This window comes from Marmota marmota, unplaced genomic scaffold (genome assembly GCF_001458135.2).
Source record: "Marmota marmota marmota unplaced genomic scaffold, marMar, whole genome shotgun sequence".
NCBI classification, from domain to species: Eukaryota; Metazoa; Chordata; class Mammalia; order Rodentia; family Sciuridae; genus Marmota; species Marmota marmota.
The window spans coordinates 56,835,468-56,854,957 of NW_026000037.1; the positions used below are offsets into that span (position 1 = coordinate 56,835,468).

Below are 19,490 nucleotides of genomic sequence, written 5' to 3' on the forward strand. Positions count from 1 at the left end.
TTGTAAATATATATATGTATTTTAAATTAAGAAGTTCCACAATCATTAATTTAGAATAATTTCTAGTTTTTGAGTTATTTTTCCTATCAATATGCTGAGGAAACACAAACCAAATCACTGAGATTTTTGCCATATCAAATCTATTAAAAGAAGAAATGCGTGTGAAATCTTCATTATATTGTATTTTAATACTTCTTTTTTCCTTCCCTAGGCGCGGCAAACCTCTCTACATTTGTAAGGAAAGATACAAAGTTCTTGAGCAGCAATGGATTTCTCATACTTTTGATCACATCAATAAAAGATGGGGTCCACATTATAATGGGCTATGACTCACCACCTCAGCATTGCATTATATCATCATTTTCATTAAGAATTTATTTTATCAACAATAAGCTTTAACTTAATTTGGGGAGAGTAATGTTTTTGCTGAGGGGAAAAAAAGAATACATTATGAAGCCTTTCCAAAATTAGGTGCTTGGTAATCACTTAATGGAATAGTAATTTTTTTTTAAGTATCTGGAGAACATAATAAATAAATCATTCTTTAGTGGTCATTTTTTTAAGTGCACAATTAATAAAAAGCACAACTTGTCCATAAAATCATTCAGAAGTTATTCTCCCAACAATGCATATCAGCTATTCATTGATACTTAGAATGGGTGTGATTTATTTGAAATTTTATTGCTCCTTTCTATCTGTGTTTTAATTTGCATCTGCTAAACATAATGCATCTTTTTCCTCTGCCATTCTTGTGTTAATTTGAAATTTTTGCTGTATGTAAGTAGAAAAAATGTAAAACATGATTTATGTGAAATATTGTATAGTAAAAGTTAGTCTAATAGTAGAATCTTAATTTTTTTTTCTTATTGTGAGGAATCGTTAAAAGTTTAAGGCTTTGCTGAAAACTTAATTCATTCTCAGGAATTTCATAAATATTCTCCCCAGGTAAATGAAATAGTTGTAAAATAAGTAGATAGCGCTGTTTATATAAATACAATACATTTTGAAGGGCATATGTGTGATTGAGGGGGGGTCCTTAATAATTAAAATTTGTGGACTGAAGGTGTAGCTCAGTGGTAAAGCACTTGCCTAGCATGTGTGAGGCACTGAGTTCTATCCTGAGCACTGCAAAAGAAAAAAAGAGAAACCAAAAGATTTAAGAAAATCCACATGACAAATTTTGATCCTGTGCATGCCCACCTTTTATTACCAACCAAGTTTTTGTTTATATGATTGGATTGGAAATACTGTTACTTCCCAACTAATGAACTGAACCGTAAGTTTTGGAACTTTCTTATCAGCTCAAGAGATTCAGTTACATTGTATTCATGCAGTGGAATCACTTCTGTTTCTGCTTGGTTTACTATAAGGAGAAAAAAAGGCTCAGTGGTGATGAACCTCATGAATGAACAGTACATGAAAAGCAATTTTTGTTTGTAAGGGTTTTTAAATCAGTAAAAATGGGATGATTGAGCTACAACCTACTCTATAATAAGTACATGGAAAGCATGTTATACATTGCTACCAAGATTTTTTCCAGATGACTCAGTAATTTGATGATTATTTCATATATCGTGCTATTGAGCAATTCCTGGTACTTTGGAATTTCATGGCTTGTTATATAAAATTACAATTTTACATGAAAAATAAAATTTAAAACATCTAATGATAAAACGTAAAAATAACATCAGATCCATGTTCTAAAATTTTTTTGAATGATATGGCATTACCGAATATGAAAATGAACATTAAATGATGGCCTTGCATTATAATAGGGAAAGCAGAGTAGTACATATTCAACTGTGTTCAGAACATCAATAAATTACCTACAGCTCTACAAGAAAATACATGGAAATAGCCTGCTATTTTTATATACATTTCCAAAATATTCAGACAACTTTCTGTAAGACTAGAATGATTCTGTTTCACTAAATCACTGTCCTTTCCAACACATTGCTACTTTTTTAAATACTGTATCATAAGTTCAGCCTGTCATATTTTTTGCATTGGTCATTATGAATACCAGACCATTTGTAAGTGTGGTTGAAGAGCAAAATACTAATTCACATCTCTAGTAAATACTGTTACAGGATTCATGAACTTGAATAATTCTACAGTTTGAAACTGATGCTATATATACCTGGTATAATGTATTCAGACTTTGATTACTACATATTTAAAATGGAATGTTTTATGGTTGTGCATATGGATGTGAAGTGAAAATATTAGCCTTAACTTTAAAATTTGGGTATTTGATAGTGTTTATTTTGATATTGGTGAATTAGTCACCAGTAAATTTAAAAAAAGCACTTGGTTGAAAATTGTACTTGAATACATACATGCATGCTGCTAAACTAGAACTTTAATTTTTTTCTCCATAACTTTTATAAGTCCCATTTATAAACCCACTTTTAAAAATAACAGGTCCAAGTTAGAGTGATGTGTGTATATTATTTAAAAAAATGTACTGGTGTGATATCTTGTATGAATGATCATTTAAATGCAGTACATTACTGTAGAAGCTAAAACAGCCTTTATAATTAAGCAGAAATTACAAAACTAGGAATAACCAACATTGTAAGATATGTTAATAAAAACCTACTGTCATTTGGTTTGTGAAAGGTCCTTAAAATTTTTAATGCTAAATGTTTTTCTTTTTCCAAAGATATTGACAGTGATATATGTGAGTGGCCTAAAAGATCAAAGCACAACATAACTAATAGTTTCCTTAAGGTGGAGTTTAATGTGAAGGGTTTGCCTTATATTTTGCCTTTTATTTGCAGAGATAGATCCTGTTTCTTTTGTCCTGGTCTCATATCCATTGTTAAATCTTTGCTAAATGTGTTGGGGTAGAGGAAGAGGGAAGTGGGTGTATAGACCACTGTTATGGTCCCTGCTAGACTTCAGACTTTATGATGACATTTATTTTGAGTAGGCTATGATCTTGTCTGAATTGACAGTCCTCACACTTCCACCTCCCTGCTAAAACTCACCAGCTAGTCATCAGCTGGGGGACCATTTATATTCTCAAGAGTTTTCATTTGATTTTATGCATTCTGGTACTCATTGATTTCTGTGACTTATAGAAGAACTAAAAGCACTGAAAACAACAACAGTACAGAATACTCTGTATACCGTTTCCAGGACTGCAATTGCAACTCTCAAATTCCTGTTGTTGACTTGTGTTTGAGGTCACATTGGGAAAAAGAAAATGAAGAAAAGCATGGTTTTGACCACTAGAATTAGAGTCAAGGAACATTTACTGATGGTTATGCCATATAGTTAATGGTTGTGGGAGAGCCAGTGACCTGTGACTGTTCCTCAGTCCCTCCCATTCATAGCACTTAGTCCTTTCCGCCAGGGCTTTGTGATCTGGCTGAGTGATATCAAACACTGCTTAGTTCAACATGAATGAGCTGAAATGAATAAAATAATGGCAGTATGATCACTTCTTTATGACCTTTCAAACTTTCTATTAATCACACATCAAGTATGGAAGTGCTGTCACCTGGCGATTTAGTGCATAGTAACCAAGTAGCAGTGGAATGACTGTGGCTCCAGCTGATACAACATAATGAAAAGGCACAATGGGAACTTGTATAGAGCTGCCTTTGTGAATTAATGTAAGGTGTGACAATACCAAATTGGGAAGGAAAACTCAAGAGCACACCAGGAGAATTTGGGTCAAGAGTAGGTTGCAAAGACTTCAGCTGCTGTAGAAGGAAAAAGTACAAGAGCAAAGAAGGTCTGGAGCAAAATAGGATTTATATCTGATTCCCTTGTATCTTGATGACAGGAGTAGAATTATGTGTTGGGAATGAGTAGGTCTATCATAACTTAGGGACTGGAGGTAAGTGATAAAAAGTCCAACCATATGCTAGGAGAGAGAATTTACCTAAACAATGAAGCTATTTTGCGCTTCATTGGGGTTAGAAACCATAACTGTTTAATGCAACCAATTAGAAAGGTTCTGTGACCATGTGGAATCCCTGAGATCCAATCTAGGATCTGAAGGATAGAAGTGAGATTGCTAAATTAATTCATTGTTGATCATTGGAGAGGAGGATGCAATACATAAGGGTATAGTATAAGTTCCAAGAGAAATAGGTGTGCTGGTTGAAACAAGAGTGGGGTACGTGTTAGATTTGTAGGATGAATTGAGGGATTTGGATTAGAAGTGACTAAGATTCAGGGAGAAGATTTAATGGGAACTTGAAGTTTTCTTTTGAAAGTTTGAAAAATTGCTTCAGTGTTAGCATTTAGTTTCAATGACTTAGTAAATATTTATTGAACTCCTCTTCTGAGCTATCCACTATGATAAATATTGGAAATACAATAGAAATCAGATAGTCCCTTCTCTTACTTGGCTTCATGTGTCATTAATGTTACAAATGACAAGTTTGAGGGGCTCTGGAGTTGAGAGTACTATACAGTGGGGCCCTAAAACCAGACCTGGGTCATATGAGAGGTCTAGGATAATTCCTACCTGTGTAGATGTTATCAAGGTGAAAAAGGAGGTATAAAGAATTGTTTTAGGCGTAGGGAAGACCATTTTCAAAGATCAGAGTTAAGAGAGCACTTTTAGCCAGGGACCTGATAGGGAGTCATTCTGATTCTCTGCATAAGTGCTTTTGAAATGTAAGGAAAGTCTAAAATGACAAGAGTGTCGAAAGCTATTCTAAGGATTTTAGAGGTTCCTGCCCCCACCCCAGAACATAAGTGTCTGTTGTGTGCCAGATACTAAGCTAAATGCTGGGGATAACACATTGAACAAGACGGAAAGGCTCAGTATCTGCTCTCATTCTAGTACAGAATAAAACATTATATAATCACAGGTCAATTGGATGTTGTCAGCAAGTTAGGCAGAGGGTTATGGGAACCAGTGGACTCTTAGTTTGGGAAGTTCACAGAAGGCTGCATGGAAGAAATGATGTTGAAACTGTGACCTGAAAAAGGGCAGTGGTGAGCTAAGTGAAGGAGAAAGTAGGAGAAGGTATTTAAGAAGATTAGTACGTAAACCCTGAAAAAGTGAATAGGTCTCTAGAAACTGAAAGAAGTTTGAAAGCACTGTTGAAGCATAGAAAGCAGAAAGGAGTATGATTAGACATGATGCAGAAAAGACGGGAGGCAATCAGATGCAGTCTCTTGACCCCTAAAATGGTTTTATTTTGGTTATAGTCTCAATTTAGAATAGAGGTCAGCAAGCCTTTTCTACAAAGGGCCAGACAGTTCATATCACACTATTCAGCTCTGTCCTTATAAGGCAAAAGCATCCATACACAGTCCTTGGTATAGAGAATGAAAGAAAGAGAACAGGGAAAACCATTTAGGAGTATAGTTCAGTAGCCAGAGGAGAAATGAAGACATTTTATACCAGGGCTGTGACAGAAACAACTTATATTCTGACCTGATGGTTGGTAGTGTTTTATAAATTAGGAAGCAGTGGTGGAGGATCAAATATAAAATTGAATGTGATGTGCACAGATTTTGACATTAAGTGTGGGATTTCTCTGGGTTATCCATGTGGGTGGGTATGTAGTAGTTACTGTATTCAAGTATGCACTCAAGATAAAGTGCTGAAATGAAGACTTAGATTGGGGATTCCATTTACAAATTATAGATGAAGTTGTGGGAGTGTGTCATCCAGAGAAGTCTGTGTAATACCCTAAGTTGTGTCTTCATTTAGTGGACAGGCAGAAGATGATGGACCTAATGATGAGACTGATAGGAGGAAGCAGTAGGTAGGAGTTGGAATATAAAACCCTAGGAGGATGCATACTTCAGAAAAAAAGTCAACAATAGTCAAGTGTGATGGAGAGGCTAAGTGAGATAGAACCAGAGTACTCAATGGATTTCGTGACAAATTAAGTAATTTATTATCTTTGATAAGCATAGTTTTGAGGTGGTAGAGGTAGAAGCTAAAATGTAGCCTCCAGAGGTGAGAAGGTAGGAAAGTTTGACAAATGTGGAGTTGTAGAACAAAATTGTCTAACTCTCCCAGGACACTTAGCCATATGTGCATCAAAAATTAGCTTTTGTGTTTTATTTAGATAGTGATGGTTTCCATCTGAGTCTAGGGCTTGAAATTAGTAGACCTGGATTCAAACTACTACTCCTCACATCAGTATATTAGTCGTGAATGAGCTTTGTTTCAAGCAAAAGAAAATCTGACTTAAGCCATAGCCAGGTGTTTATTTAAGGGGAAAGGAAGTCTGAAGGTGAGCAAACCAGGAAGTGGCAGCTGCTCAAAAAAATTATTACTGGCTTAGGCTCCTGCTGTTTTCCTTTTTCACATAGTTAGATTATAGCTTTCATTCTCATGACTGGAGGATGGCTGCTGATCTCCAGGCTGCCAGTGGATGAAAACAAGATGACAGTTCACCTTGTCTGTATCCATGTGGGTATGGTCAGGGCCACAGTCATCTGAGGCTTAACTGAGTCTAGAGGACCTGCTTCTAAACTCACATGGTTAGTGTCCAGCAGCTGATTTTCTCAGGAAGAAGTGATCACAGAGAGGGAGAGATAAAACACTCATAAAAGCATACCCATGATGACAGCTCCAGTGTTATTTGTAACCTAATCTTGGAAGTGGCATATAACTTCTTCTAAACATCCCAACCCTGGTGGGAGGGAGTTATACCAGAGTGTAAATACACAGAGGAAGGCATCTTTAGGGGCTGATCTTACTGAAGAGAAATTGCCAAAAGAGTGGGCAGGATTTGCATAGTCTTAAAGTCTGTCCCCCAAAGTTTGTACTAATTACAAAGAGAAAGGTAGTAAGTTGCAGTGAGAAAACATGGTATACCATTTTTACCGAGTGATTAAAGCTGTCACCAGTACTAAAGTATATTGACTTCCCTTTATATGATGCAATGTCATTTCTGTCACATAACTGCAAAACCCTGGATAACTTCAATCAAATCATGCGGAAAACATCAGACAAATCCAACTGAAGAACACTACAAAATCATTTACCATTACTCTTTGAAAGTGTAGATGAAGAATAACTTCAAATTGCAACAGACTGGAAGGGACTAGGGAGACATGACTACGTGCAAGTGGAATTGTGGAGAAGAGACACCAAAAATAGCTGGCAAAATTCAAATAAGTCAGTAGTAGTAAACTAATGCTAGTTTTTTATTTTGATAATTCTGCTAAGGTTATGTGAGCTTTTAGTGTTGGGGGAGCAGAACAAAGGATATATAGAAACTGTTTGCACTATCCATGCAACTCTTTTGTAAATCTAAAATTTGTTTTGAAATGGAGGGAGAAAAAAACACCTGAAGTCTAAGAATGCTTTCCTGAAATAAACTTCTGAGTTCATATTAAAAGAGCACACATAGTACCAGGAAAATTGACTATTGATAGTCAGCTAATTAAGACCTACCCTAGAAAAAAATTTTTACTATAAAGATATAAGTTCTCAGAGCTTACAAGAAAAAAAAAATCACTGGAAAAGGCAAGAGAATCAGACTAATGTTAAGACTTTATACAAACAACATACAATGCAAGGCAAAGTTGAGCACAATTTTAAAAATTCTCAAAGTATAGCCCAATGATTTTACTTAAGGTCATGCTGACCTTAAAGTATCAAGACCATAAAAGATTATTTTAAGCCATGAAAATGCATTCTTTCTAGAGAAAATCTGAAGAATGTGTCATTCAATCACAAGTAGACTAAGGAACATTTATTGAAAAGCCTAAGAGTAGAGGTATTCATTGTGCTCTTGCTCTAGAACAAACTCAGGTCTTGGTCATGGATTGCTAATGATTTCCAGTCCTTGACAGAAAGATAAATATCCTCTGGAGGATGATGACATTATCAAAATTTTCAATTATTTCTGAAAGATTTCAAATAAAGTGAAAGAACATGAGAAGACAATGTAAATAAGCCAGAATTAATAGAAAGATAGTAGAAGCAGACCACAGGAATTCTAGGTACTGAAATCATTTGATATTTACTGTAATTTTTTTTTCATTTTAAAGTGAACCAATTAGGCTAAGGAACTGAGCAGACACTTCATAGAAGAAGATATACAATCAATCAACAGACATGAAAAAACGTTCAACATCTTTAGCAATTAGAGAAATGAAAACCAACACTAAGATTTCATCTCACTACAGTCAAAATAGCAGTTATCAAGAATACAAGCAATAATAAGTGTTGGTGAGGATGTGGGGGAAAAGGTACACTCATACATTGCTGGTGGGACTGGAAATTGGTGCAACCACTGTGGAAAGCAGTGTGGAGATTCCTTAGAAAACTTGGAATGGAACCACCATTTGACCCACCTATCCCAATCCTCAACATAAATGCAAAGGACTTAACATCAATGTACTACAGAGCTGGGGATATAGCTCAGTTGGTAGAGTGCTTGCCTTGCATGAACAAGGCCCTGGGTTCGATCCCCAGCACCACACACACACACACACACACACACACACAAAAAATCAGCATACTACAGTGACAGAGCCACACCAATGTTTATAGCTGCTCAATTCACAATAGCTGCACTGTGGAACCAACCTAGGTGCCCTTCAATAGATGAATGGATAAAGAAACTTTGGTATATATACACAATGGAATATTACTTAGTCTTAAGGAAGAATGAAATTATGGCATTTGCAGGTAAATGGACTGGAAAATATCACACTGAGCGAAGTAAGCCAAATCCAAAAAACCAAAAGCCGAATGTTCTCTCTGATAAGTGAATGCTGATCCAAAATGGGAGAGGGATAAGGGAAGAGTGAGAGAAGGGGAGGGGGTCTAGGGTTGGGAAAGATGATGAAATGAGATAGACATTACACTATGTATGTGAATGATTGCATGAATGGTGTGATCTGCATTGAGTATAACCAGAGAAAGGAAAAGCTGTGCTCCATTTGTGTTCAATGAGTCAAAATGCATTCTGCTGACATGTATAACTAATTAGAACAAATTAAAAAAATAAAGAGAATCAATTAGGAATTCTAGTACTGAAACAAAAGCCAAAATTAAGAACTCAATGTAGGTGTTTAATACCAGATAAGATGCAGCTAAGGAAAGACTTAGGAAACTGGACTGTAAATTAGAAGAAACTACCTAGAATAGACAACAGAGACTAAAAGAGGGAAAATGAGAAAGAGAAGAAGTCATAGCATAACTGTGAGAATATTCAAACACACCTCTCATTGGAGTCCCAGAAAAATGAAGGGAAAGAGAATGTGGAGGATTTTCCTGAAGTTATGAATAACTGTGAATTATAAATTCAAGAAGTTCAATAAACTCCAAGTAGGATAAATAGAAATGAATCTCAACTAGATATATCACAATGAAACTGAAGGGGGAAAAACGGAATAACTCTCAACCAAAGATTCTCTATACAGGTATTCTTCAAGAATGAAGACAAAGACATTAAAATGGAGAGAATTTAACAGCATTAAATCCTCACCAAGGGAGGAAAATCCAGAGGGAATTCTTTAGGCAGGAGGAAAATAAGCCCTAATTGAATTTTGGCAGGAAACAAAATGAATTTGTGGTAATATATAAATATATCTAAAAGGACACTTACAGCATATAATTATTATGCTAATGTATTATATGAAATTTCAGTCCATGTGAGTGTTTGACAACCATAGAATATAAGTTGGCAGAGGTAAATGAAATGAAAATGTTCCAAATTGTTGTATTAGCTCAGAAGAGATTAAAAGTTAAGATATTAACTGCAAATCTTTGTTACTTTAGATCAGGCAATAGTTTCCTAGATGACTCCTAAAGCACAAGCAACTTTCCTTCCTTAAAAAAATTAATTGGACTTCACCAAGATTAAAGACTTTGGTGCTACAAAGGACATTAACAAGAAAATGAAAAAGACAACCCACAGAATGGGAGAAAATATTTGCAAATCATATATCTGATAAGGTTTAATATCTAGAAATATAACAACCAAAAGATAACTCAAATTTTTTCTTTTGAAATTAAATTTATTTGTATACATAGACAAAAGTTACATAATAATAATAATAATTGTTTATTAAGCTCTTATTTTTTAGAAGGCACTGTTCTATACCATACACATGTATGAATTTATTAAAACAATTATCTGTCAAATGAATTGAACTGGAGGAAGTTTAAATAATGTTGGCCCACCTCTTTTCTATTATTTGAGGTTAACAGATCAAGTGAATGAAATTCCTCATCTGGCATGAAATTTTATATTTGAACAGCAATATCATCTTAAAGATGTCTGGGTCAGTTTTATGATACAGTTCAATGATCCTTTTTTTAAATTAATTAATTTATTTTAAATAGGTATATATGAAAGCAGAATGCATTTTGATTCATTGTACACAATTGCAGCACAACTTTACATTTCTCTAGTTGTACAGTATGTATCATCACACCATATGTGCAGTCATACATGTACCTAGGGTAATTATGTCCATCTCATTTCACCATAATTCCTACCCCACACACCCTCCCAACCCTTCTCCCCTTTGCCCAAAGTTCCTCCATTTTTCCCGTGCCTCCCCAAGACAACTCAAATTTTTAATGGCAAATAAATAGGCTTTTCTCTGGAGAAGACACACAAATAGAAAATTAGCATAAGTAAAAAGGCTCAACATCAGGCAGAATGTAGCTCAGTGGTAAAGTGCTTGCCTTGCATGTGTGAGACACTGGGTTTGATCCTCAGCACCACATAAAAATAAATAAAGATATTTATTTATATCTATATATTTATTTATATTTATATCTACAACTAAAATTTTTTAATGTTCAACATATTAGTTATTAGGAAATATAAATCAAAACAAAAATTTGGAAAACCCCACAAAATGATGCTACTTCACACCCACTAGGATGGTATTAATTAAAAAGATGGCCAATAATAAGTGGTAAAAAGGATGTGGAGAAATTGGAACCCTCATACATTTGCTGGTGAGAATATAAAATGATTAATTCAGTGCTTGGTAGTTCCTAAGAAAATCAAACAGAATTACCATATGGCCCAGTGATTTCACTCCTAATTATATACTCAACAACAAAATATATGTTCACCCAAAAAATTGTATACAACTATTTCCAGTAGCATTATTTATAATAATAAAAATGTACATCAACCAATCAATGGATAAACAGAAGGATATTCCTATCCATCCATAGTGTGAAGTATTATCCAATCATTAAAGGAATGAAGTATTAAGATATGGTATAATATGGCTGAACCTTAAAAATATTTTGCTAAGTAAAATAAACCAGACACAGGCTATATAAAAAGACTGCTTATATGATATATCTAGGATAGGCAAACCCATACAGAAAAAAATAAATTATTTGTCACCAGGGACTTGGGGGAAGGGAAAATGGGGAATGTCTGCTAGTGGGGACAGGGCTTTTTTCGGGGAGATGAAAATAATCTAGAATTAGTAATAATGGTTATATAGTCTTGTGAATATAATAAAACCACTCAATTTTTCACTTTCAAAGGATGAATTTGTGGCATGTGAATTAAAACTTTAATATCATTTATTTTTAAAGTATTAATGCATATTGCAATTATTCTAGCCTACATTTTGACAAATCTGCTAGGTAATAATGTCAGGAAAAATGCAGGCTTTGGAAACAGACAGTTCTGTGTTAAAATCCAGTGGCCATCTGATCCTGGGAACATCAATTAATCTCACCGAAATCAGTTTCTTCATCTGTATGGTGGAGATAAAGCTTCATTTTAAAGTTGTTGTGAACACAGGCATCATGGGTATAAAGATATTTGTAAAGATTTAGAGCAGCTGGATCCTCTGAATTGATTCAATACCCAAAATAGTCAACTTTTTAACAACAAAAAAGATTGATGTAATAAATAGCTGACAGTCTCTACAATAAGGTTATAAAATATTTGGTTCTTTTTATAAACGTGATATTTACGTGATGTAAAAAAATCTCCCAAGTCTGAATTTAGAAGAAAAATAAAGAAGTTGGCTTAGACTTAAGTTCTTGAGCACCTGAGTCTGTGCTGCTTATTTTCCTAGCTTGTTGCTTTGACTTCGTTGGATACACAGAGATACTCAATACCTCTTAAATGAAAAAAGAAAATTAATATTATACCCTGGAAAGTTTATTTCTAAGGACTTTTTAAAAAATAGAGTAGAAAGAGGGCAAAAGTTCTAAACTAATATGTGAATGGAAATGGAATAATAAAAAGCAACCCAAAATAAGATACAGGAATTGAAAAGAAATAGAGTCAGTAGAAAATATAAGATGCATAAGAAGGTGGGCATTGAAGTTCATGCTTACAGCAATTACATTAAATTGCAAATAGTCTGTATTTCTAGTTAAAACACAAAGGTTGTTGGGCTGAATTAAATAGAAAACCAACATATGCTGTTCACAAGAGACGCATCTAAAGTAATTATGGTATATTTAAGAGTACTTTTCTAGACACATTGAAACATAATAATAGTACAATGTCTGGGCTTGATTTTAGCATAATCTAGGGTGAGGGGGGAAATGAGAAGATAGATATGTAGAAGAAGGTTGATTGGGTGCTCTTAATTAGTGAAGGTAGACAATGTTCACATGGGAATTATAACATTCACTCGGGTTTTACTTATATTTAAAATTTTCTATAACCAAGTTGGACTCATCTACCAAATAATGGGATGATGGCTTAACATCAACATAACAATGTGATATGTCACATTACATATAAAGGATAAAAATCAAAGGATTATCCAGTAGATGCAAAAATAAGGTGACAAAATTTAACATGCCTTCATAGTTAAAACTGTTAACAAATTAGAAATAGAAGGTAATTTCCTTAATCTGATAAAGGTTAGCTACCAAAAGACTAGCTATAGCTACAGAAAATATCATTTAATGGTGAAACAATGGAAACTTTACTTTTCAGATTGGGAAAAAAGAATATGATCCTCTATAACTACTCTGCTCGACATTGTTCTAGATGTCCTAATCAGTTCAATGAGGCAAGCAAAAGAAAAGTACAATAATTAAAAAAGAAATATTGTCATTCAGTGATGACAATATTGTGTACCATGATATGACTCTGAACACAGAAAATACACAAGAATCTACAGAAAAATTACTCCAATTAGAGTTTTCATAGGTTACTGGAAATAAAGTCAATATGTAAAAACCAATCAGGCACAGTGGCACATACCAGGAATCCCAGCAACTTGGGTGACTGAGATAGATCACAAGCTTGAGGCCAGCCTCAGTGATTTATTTAGCAAGACCTGTCTCAAAATGAAAAACAAAAGGGGCTAGAGATGTAACTCAGAGGTAGAGTGCCCCTGGGTTCAATTCCTAGGATTGCAAAACAAACAATAACAAAACATACGTATGCATAAATCAACTTCTATTTATTAGAATATGAAAAAGTTTGAAAAATACCATCTACAAAACATACAAGTATCAAATACTAGAGTAATAGAAGATTTTCAAGTTTCCTTTGGATCAAACAAAATATTGAGAGGAATCAAAGAAGACCTAATTAAACAGATTTACATTTTATAAATTGGTAGACTGACTCAGTTATAAAGATGTTATTTTTTCTTAAATTGACTTATAATCATTGCCAATGCAGTCAAACTTCACAGATACAAACAAAATTCAAAGATGATTCTAAATTTTACATGGAATTGCAGAGGTCAAAGTTAAGTCTAGACATTCTTAGACAAGAACTAGATGAAAAACTTATCAAGTTTTGTCTGTTATCAAGACACTATAATTCAATAGCAATTATAATGTGCACTTGGTGCAAAGACAGATAAATAGTCCAAAAGAATGAGCAGAGAGCCCAGAAACAGTCATGTATATATGAATACTAATTTATGAAAAGAGCATCTCTGCTTCAGGGTGCCTGTTCTGTCAGCCTGGGTCCAGTTTGAGGACAAGTCATCCCTATGCTGTATAAGCAAAATAAACATGGACAAAAGTAAACCTGGGGTTTTAATTCAGTAATATTCTTGGAATTGTTTGTTATTGAATCATAACCTAGATTATCCTTACTGATAGAAAAACTGCTCCAAGAAATGGGATTATTTGTGGGGGAAAAAAAAGATTTATAAAACATGTGTCAGTGATTTAAGAGTTGGTATAGCAAGAAAAGCTGACACCGAAGTATGAAAGAGAGTGTGTTATCCAGGAGAAAAATATTTGTTAAGCTGTTGTCTGGAATCATATATAAGATGAACAACATAATTAATGAATTTATAGCTATAGAGGAAATGGGCTGGCCCAGTCCCCACCCCAAGATTGGGAAGAAACCACACTGAGCAGGGAGTTGTGTCAGCTGTGAAGGTGCAGCAGATCTCAGCTTTATTGTGTCAGGGACAAGGTTATATAGTGATATAAGGAGGGAGTAAGAGAAAGTAGTGAAAACCAATAGGGGGCAGTTACGTTACTATCACTAGGGGCATAGGCAGATTTCAGGTTAAACCATTAGGTGGGGCTAAGGTCAAAAGCCCGCGCACGCCAATCCAGCCAGGTCACATATACAGAAATGCTCTAGAAGAGCCCATGAGGCCACCTCAGCCAACACCCAATAATGGCCGCAGTCCCAAAGGAGGTAAAAGGTTCCAATACTCAGGTTGTTATATTAGAAGTTGTACTTTTGTAAGGCATTAATGGATAAGAGTTAAAGTTTACAAGAAAAATACAAAATGAAATTAACAAAAGTAAAAACACATTTAGTTTGTGTAATAGCTATAAACTAAGAAACATAATTTTTATAATCCCAAACCTTTACTCTCAATTTTAGTTTGAAAAGCACCAGCTTGGTAAAGTGTTCTTCTAAACTTTACTTTAAAGAGTTGTATATTTATAAAATATATGAATACGTTTAGGAAAATAGAGAATCTGTAGCGTAGTGTAATACTCTAAAATAACAGTTGTTGTTTAACCAGAGCTGTACAAACCCTAATTTCTTCAAGACTAGTTCCTATAAATAATAAAACTTAACAGACACAAAAAATTATCTTGATAGATAAGAGCATATTAACGTTTTAATAAATCCTTATTACTTCAACCTATAGAGTATTAAACTTTGGTTTATATTGGTTCATTAATATTTGACCTTAGAAAAAAGGCTTTCTTGTTAAATTTATAAATTTTTCTAATTACTCCTCTTAATAAGATGAAATGCTTCATGCTATTTACAGTATTCTAATTGAAACACAGCTGAAACTTTTGGACTCTTTGCATACAGTAATACAGTATTGCACCTGTTTGAACTTTAACTCTTGGTAACCTTACTTTAGTGAAGACCCAGAAACAAAGCAATTTTAAACTCTTTTTTTCATTTACCAATTTATAAAAACACATTTAGTGTTTTAATATATTACCATATTGAATTTAAGGAGTCAAGACTACATGATTTCATATTTAGCAGTTGATATTTTTAGCACTTTAACTTTGTAAATTAATCACATCTCCTCTAACAAACATATTTATGATTAATCCAACTGATGTTGATGTTAAATCTAATTTACTCATTTTTAACTGTAAAACCAGATTTTAGACAAGTGTAGTTAACAGTGTAGCTATCTCTTCCTTGTTGAAGAAGAATCCTACAAACAATGGATACTATATTCTAGAAATTTTATAGAAACCAACATTCTGTTAATTGTCTGACCACCTAGAAAAACATGTGAGTTAGTAATTTTAAAAACATCTTTACTCTCATCTGTTTACCTAATTTAAATTGAACTTTTTTTGGGAGGGGGGGTACCAGGGATTGAACTCAGGGGTAGTAGACCACTGAGCCACATTCCCAGCCTTATTTTTATTTTATTTAAAGACAGGATCTCACTGAGTTGCTTAGTGCCTCTCCATTACTGAGGCTGCCTTTGAAGCTGTGATCCTCCTGTCTCAGCCTCCTGAGCCACTGGGATTATAGGCATGTGTCACCATACCTGGCTAAATTGAACTTTTTAAGTCATGTGAACTAAAAGATATTTGGATACATTTCTCTTCTAAACTTTAATTTATGAGTGCTCATTTATCTATATTCCAATTTTGATACAATGTACCTGATATATGGACACAAGCACATGTGTAGGCACAACAACAATACACAGGTGTGCACACATACATAAAATATACAGGAAACAGAAAGCTTTTCCACAGATAAGAGGCAGACAGTATAGACAAAATTGGGGTAGATAGGTAGATCTCCATAGACAGGAGGCAATGCTACAGATGTTTATTAAAGCCTCTCTTAGATTTAAACTGTTAGAAATTAAAATAATTAAAATTATTAGGCTTTCACATTAGACTTAAATACAGAGGTCAGTGCAGTTGGTGTATGCTAGGTGTATTTGAGAGCTAACTCTTGAAAATTTGTTCTCTGAACAAAGAAAGAGTATAAAAACATCTATGGTTAAATAAAATAAGATGGATCAGAAAAATATTTTAATTTAGGCATGCAGAATCAAATGTGAATTCACCATAAAACCATGAGTTCAAAAATAAAGAATTTTTTAAAAAACAGTTCTAAAATAAATAAGTAAATAAATAAAAAATTGACATGGCTATAATTAGTAAAGGAGCATTCAGAATACATTTATCAGAGCAGAGTGCATTTTTTGGTCAGATTAGAGTCAGTTCAGATATTGAAAGAATGAGAGAGCCCTGAAATCCTTGGTATATATTTTCAAGGTACAGAAGACTTGTATATATGAGATCATTCCATCTCCCTTCCTGTGCTGTAGTGTTTAGGGAAGAACTTGTTAAGAAATTTGCATGGTAGATTGCCAAGAGGAGATAAGATAGCCAACAATTTAGGACCCACAAGTGACACTTTTTCCCCCCCGCTTTGATCTCAATCAGTTCTCTGCAAACCATGTAAATCTTACAAGCTCTGCAGTCTTTGTAAGCCATGGAGAGACAGAAATGTGGCAAAAACTAAGTAGTAAGAGAAGCTGCTGTTTTTGAGTAAAACCTTATGTATAGGGCATTTTAACTATATTTCATTTCCCTAGTTGGTAATCAGGCCAGGTTTGGATGCAGAAAATCAAGATAGATTTTCTGGTCTTTTTCCTATCAGATGAGGGGAATACAAAAGAAAATGTATCTTGTGAGAGTCTAGAGAATGTAGTCTAATTTTAAAGTTAGGGATCTCTGTCTTGAGAACCTTTCATAATGGTTCCCTGTTTAAGAGGCAGACAGGATGGACAGAATTGGGGTAGAAGCATTTCTGAACAGGGAGAGATTTCTTGGCTCACACTCTGGAAATTAATGGGTCACCTCTTTCCCAAAGACATCAGATCAGACTGAGATTTCATCTCAGGATCCAAGATTCATTGGCTGAGGGTGCCCTCCACCATCAGGACAAGTCAATCAGAAACAGAGACAGATGGTGGTCAATATTTGGTACCCCTGAGGGCTGTTGGGGTCAGGCTCAGGACATGACACCTTCATGAAGCACTGGAGAGTGACCTCAGCCAACTGCCTTCAGTTGTCTCAAGCCTTCCTCTGTCCCATGCATCAAATTTCTCTTATAGAAAAGAGACTGAAGCAAGTCAGGACTGACTTTCCCAACACCTGTGTGAAAGGGGAATCCAACCCACCTCTTATCAACATTATTTTGGGTCTGCATTTCTCCTGTAGTGAACAGATAGTTTGCTAAAGAATGTGACATATCCTGTTCACAGAGTCCAGGAAGGGCTGCAGGTAAATTGCTTCTTAGAAAAGAAAGCATGTAGGAGCCAGTACAGTGGGCCCATTTACTAGCAAATACAAAAACACAGATCAAATCTGCCTATGTGGGAGGTTAGAAAGAGTTGTCTATGAAACTTTCCTTTATAGCCTCCAGCTTTACTTACTTTTGGTGGGAGTTCATCTGCTATTTTGGGGGCAGTAAATGAAAAAGAGGGCTGGGGACCAGGACCTGATCTAGGGGACTTATGGAGCCAGGAGGTATTGAGAATTAATTGTAGAGCAGAGCAAGGTTGGCATAATGAAGGCCTTGAGCAAAGGTAAAAGAAAGCTTGAAGGTAAGAAACCTCAGGCCATTTGCATTTCATTAGAGGAAATTGTCTAAATTCTGGAGAATTTTTGGATCAAAGGTCTCAAATTCCAAATTTAGTCTATTGGCTTAGGTTGTCAAACTTAGATTTAGATCTGAGTACTAAGCCTAATGAGGCGTCTAATTTTAAGGTCTGTATGGAATTGGAGGTTCTTAAAATTATTTATGAGACAACCTAAGGGGAAGTTCTGACTGGGTAGCTCCCATGTTGGAAGTTTGACTGGGGTGGTGGTTGAGATCATAGCATCCTTTGATGTCCCCCATTACTAGACAAAGTTTTACCAGAGAATGAGAGGGCAACCCCTTCTACAATCTCAATGGTAGGAGACCCCCTGGGGTCCAGATGAGCCAAAAGGTGGAGGTCTCAGGATACCTCTGCAGGAGACTGGAAGGAATCTTACCTCTCCAAAAAATGAGGAGGTCAGTGTTGCATGCAGAAGCAAAATGCAAAAAGTGGCCTCAGATCTGTAAGTGTAAGTGCAGGGAGGAATTGGAGAGGAGAGGATTAGAAGAAGAATGCCTCCAACATCAATAAAGGACCCAATACAGCTCCATCCATGTAGCAATGAGGCAGCCAAAACCTACCCAAGAATGGGGTTGGTTTCAGGTCACATACCAGCCACTGTTTAACCAAAGTGAACTTAGAGGGTGTGAAAGTTGATTTCTGTGCAGGGTGAAAGAGGCTTAATTGAAATGAAATTAATGCAAGGCAAGTACTTTATCTACTAAGCTATATCCCCAGCCTGAAATTGGTGCTTTTTACCTAAAATATTTGAGAATTCTTACCTGAGGTCAAATATTATATTTCCATGCTATTTCATTGTTTATATTGGCCCATAGACTCTAGCTAGTTTCCTTTAAAAAGAGATTTTAGTTCTTTTGCCAGTCATTTGCTGTTAAAATTTCTAAGTTATCAAAATTAGTTTTATCATATAGAGGCTTTCAAAGAATTGTAATTATATAACTTTACCTTCAAGTTTCTTTTATATGACATTAGGGTTTCTTAAGCTTACATTGAGTTCAATGACCTTTATATTTCCTCGGATCAGTGCCCTTCCAAAGGGTATATACACGATGAAGAATTATGTAGAGATGATCCCATCACTGCGAAGATCCATCATGGTTTCATCATGGTCAAAGGCTATGGAAGAGGAAAGCAGCTCAGGACCCAGGTCTACGCAGATTGGCTGCTTGCCTGAAATGGATACTATGGTCAAGCAATTTCTCCGAAATGTTCTTGATTATTTAAAAAAACATTTGCATCAAGGTAATTACTTCCTCTGTACTTTTCAATCATTAAATTTTTTTGAGGGTCTCACTATGTAGTCTATGCTGGGCTGGAAGTCCTGGGCTCAAGTAATCCTCCCTCCTCAGCTTCCAAGGAGCTGGGACAATAGGTGTGCACCACTGTGTCAGGATTTATAATTAATTATTTGTGAAATAAAAACCTATGGTTCTCAGTTA

General features: G+C 35.0%; 1 protein-coding gene across 7 annotated transcripts in view; it reads left to right on the forward strand.

Moving 5' to 3' along the window:
* The window catches only part of Ubr3 (ubiquitin protein ligase E3 component n-recognin 3), a 226,280-nt gene extending 223,673 nt beyond the window's left edge, over nt 1-2,607 (forward strand). For all 7 annotated transcript variants that reach the window (XM_015479299.2, XM_015479298.2, XM_015479300.2 and 4 more), the window contains one exon: nt 212-2,607. In XM_015479299.2, coding sequence (XP_015334785.1) covers nt 212-329 — 118 coding nt within the window. In that variant the 3' untranslated portion in view covers nt 330-2,607. The remainder of the gene's footprint in view (nt 1-211) is intronic.
* Nucleotides 2,608-19,490: the final 16,883 nt, after the last annotated feature.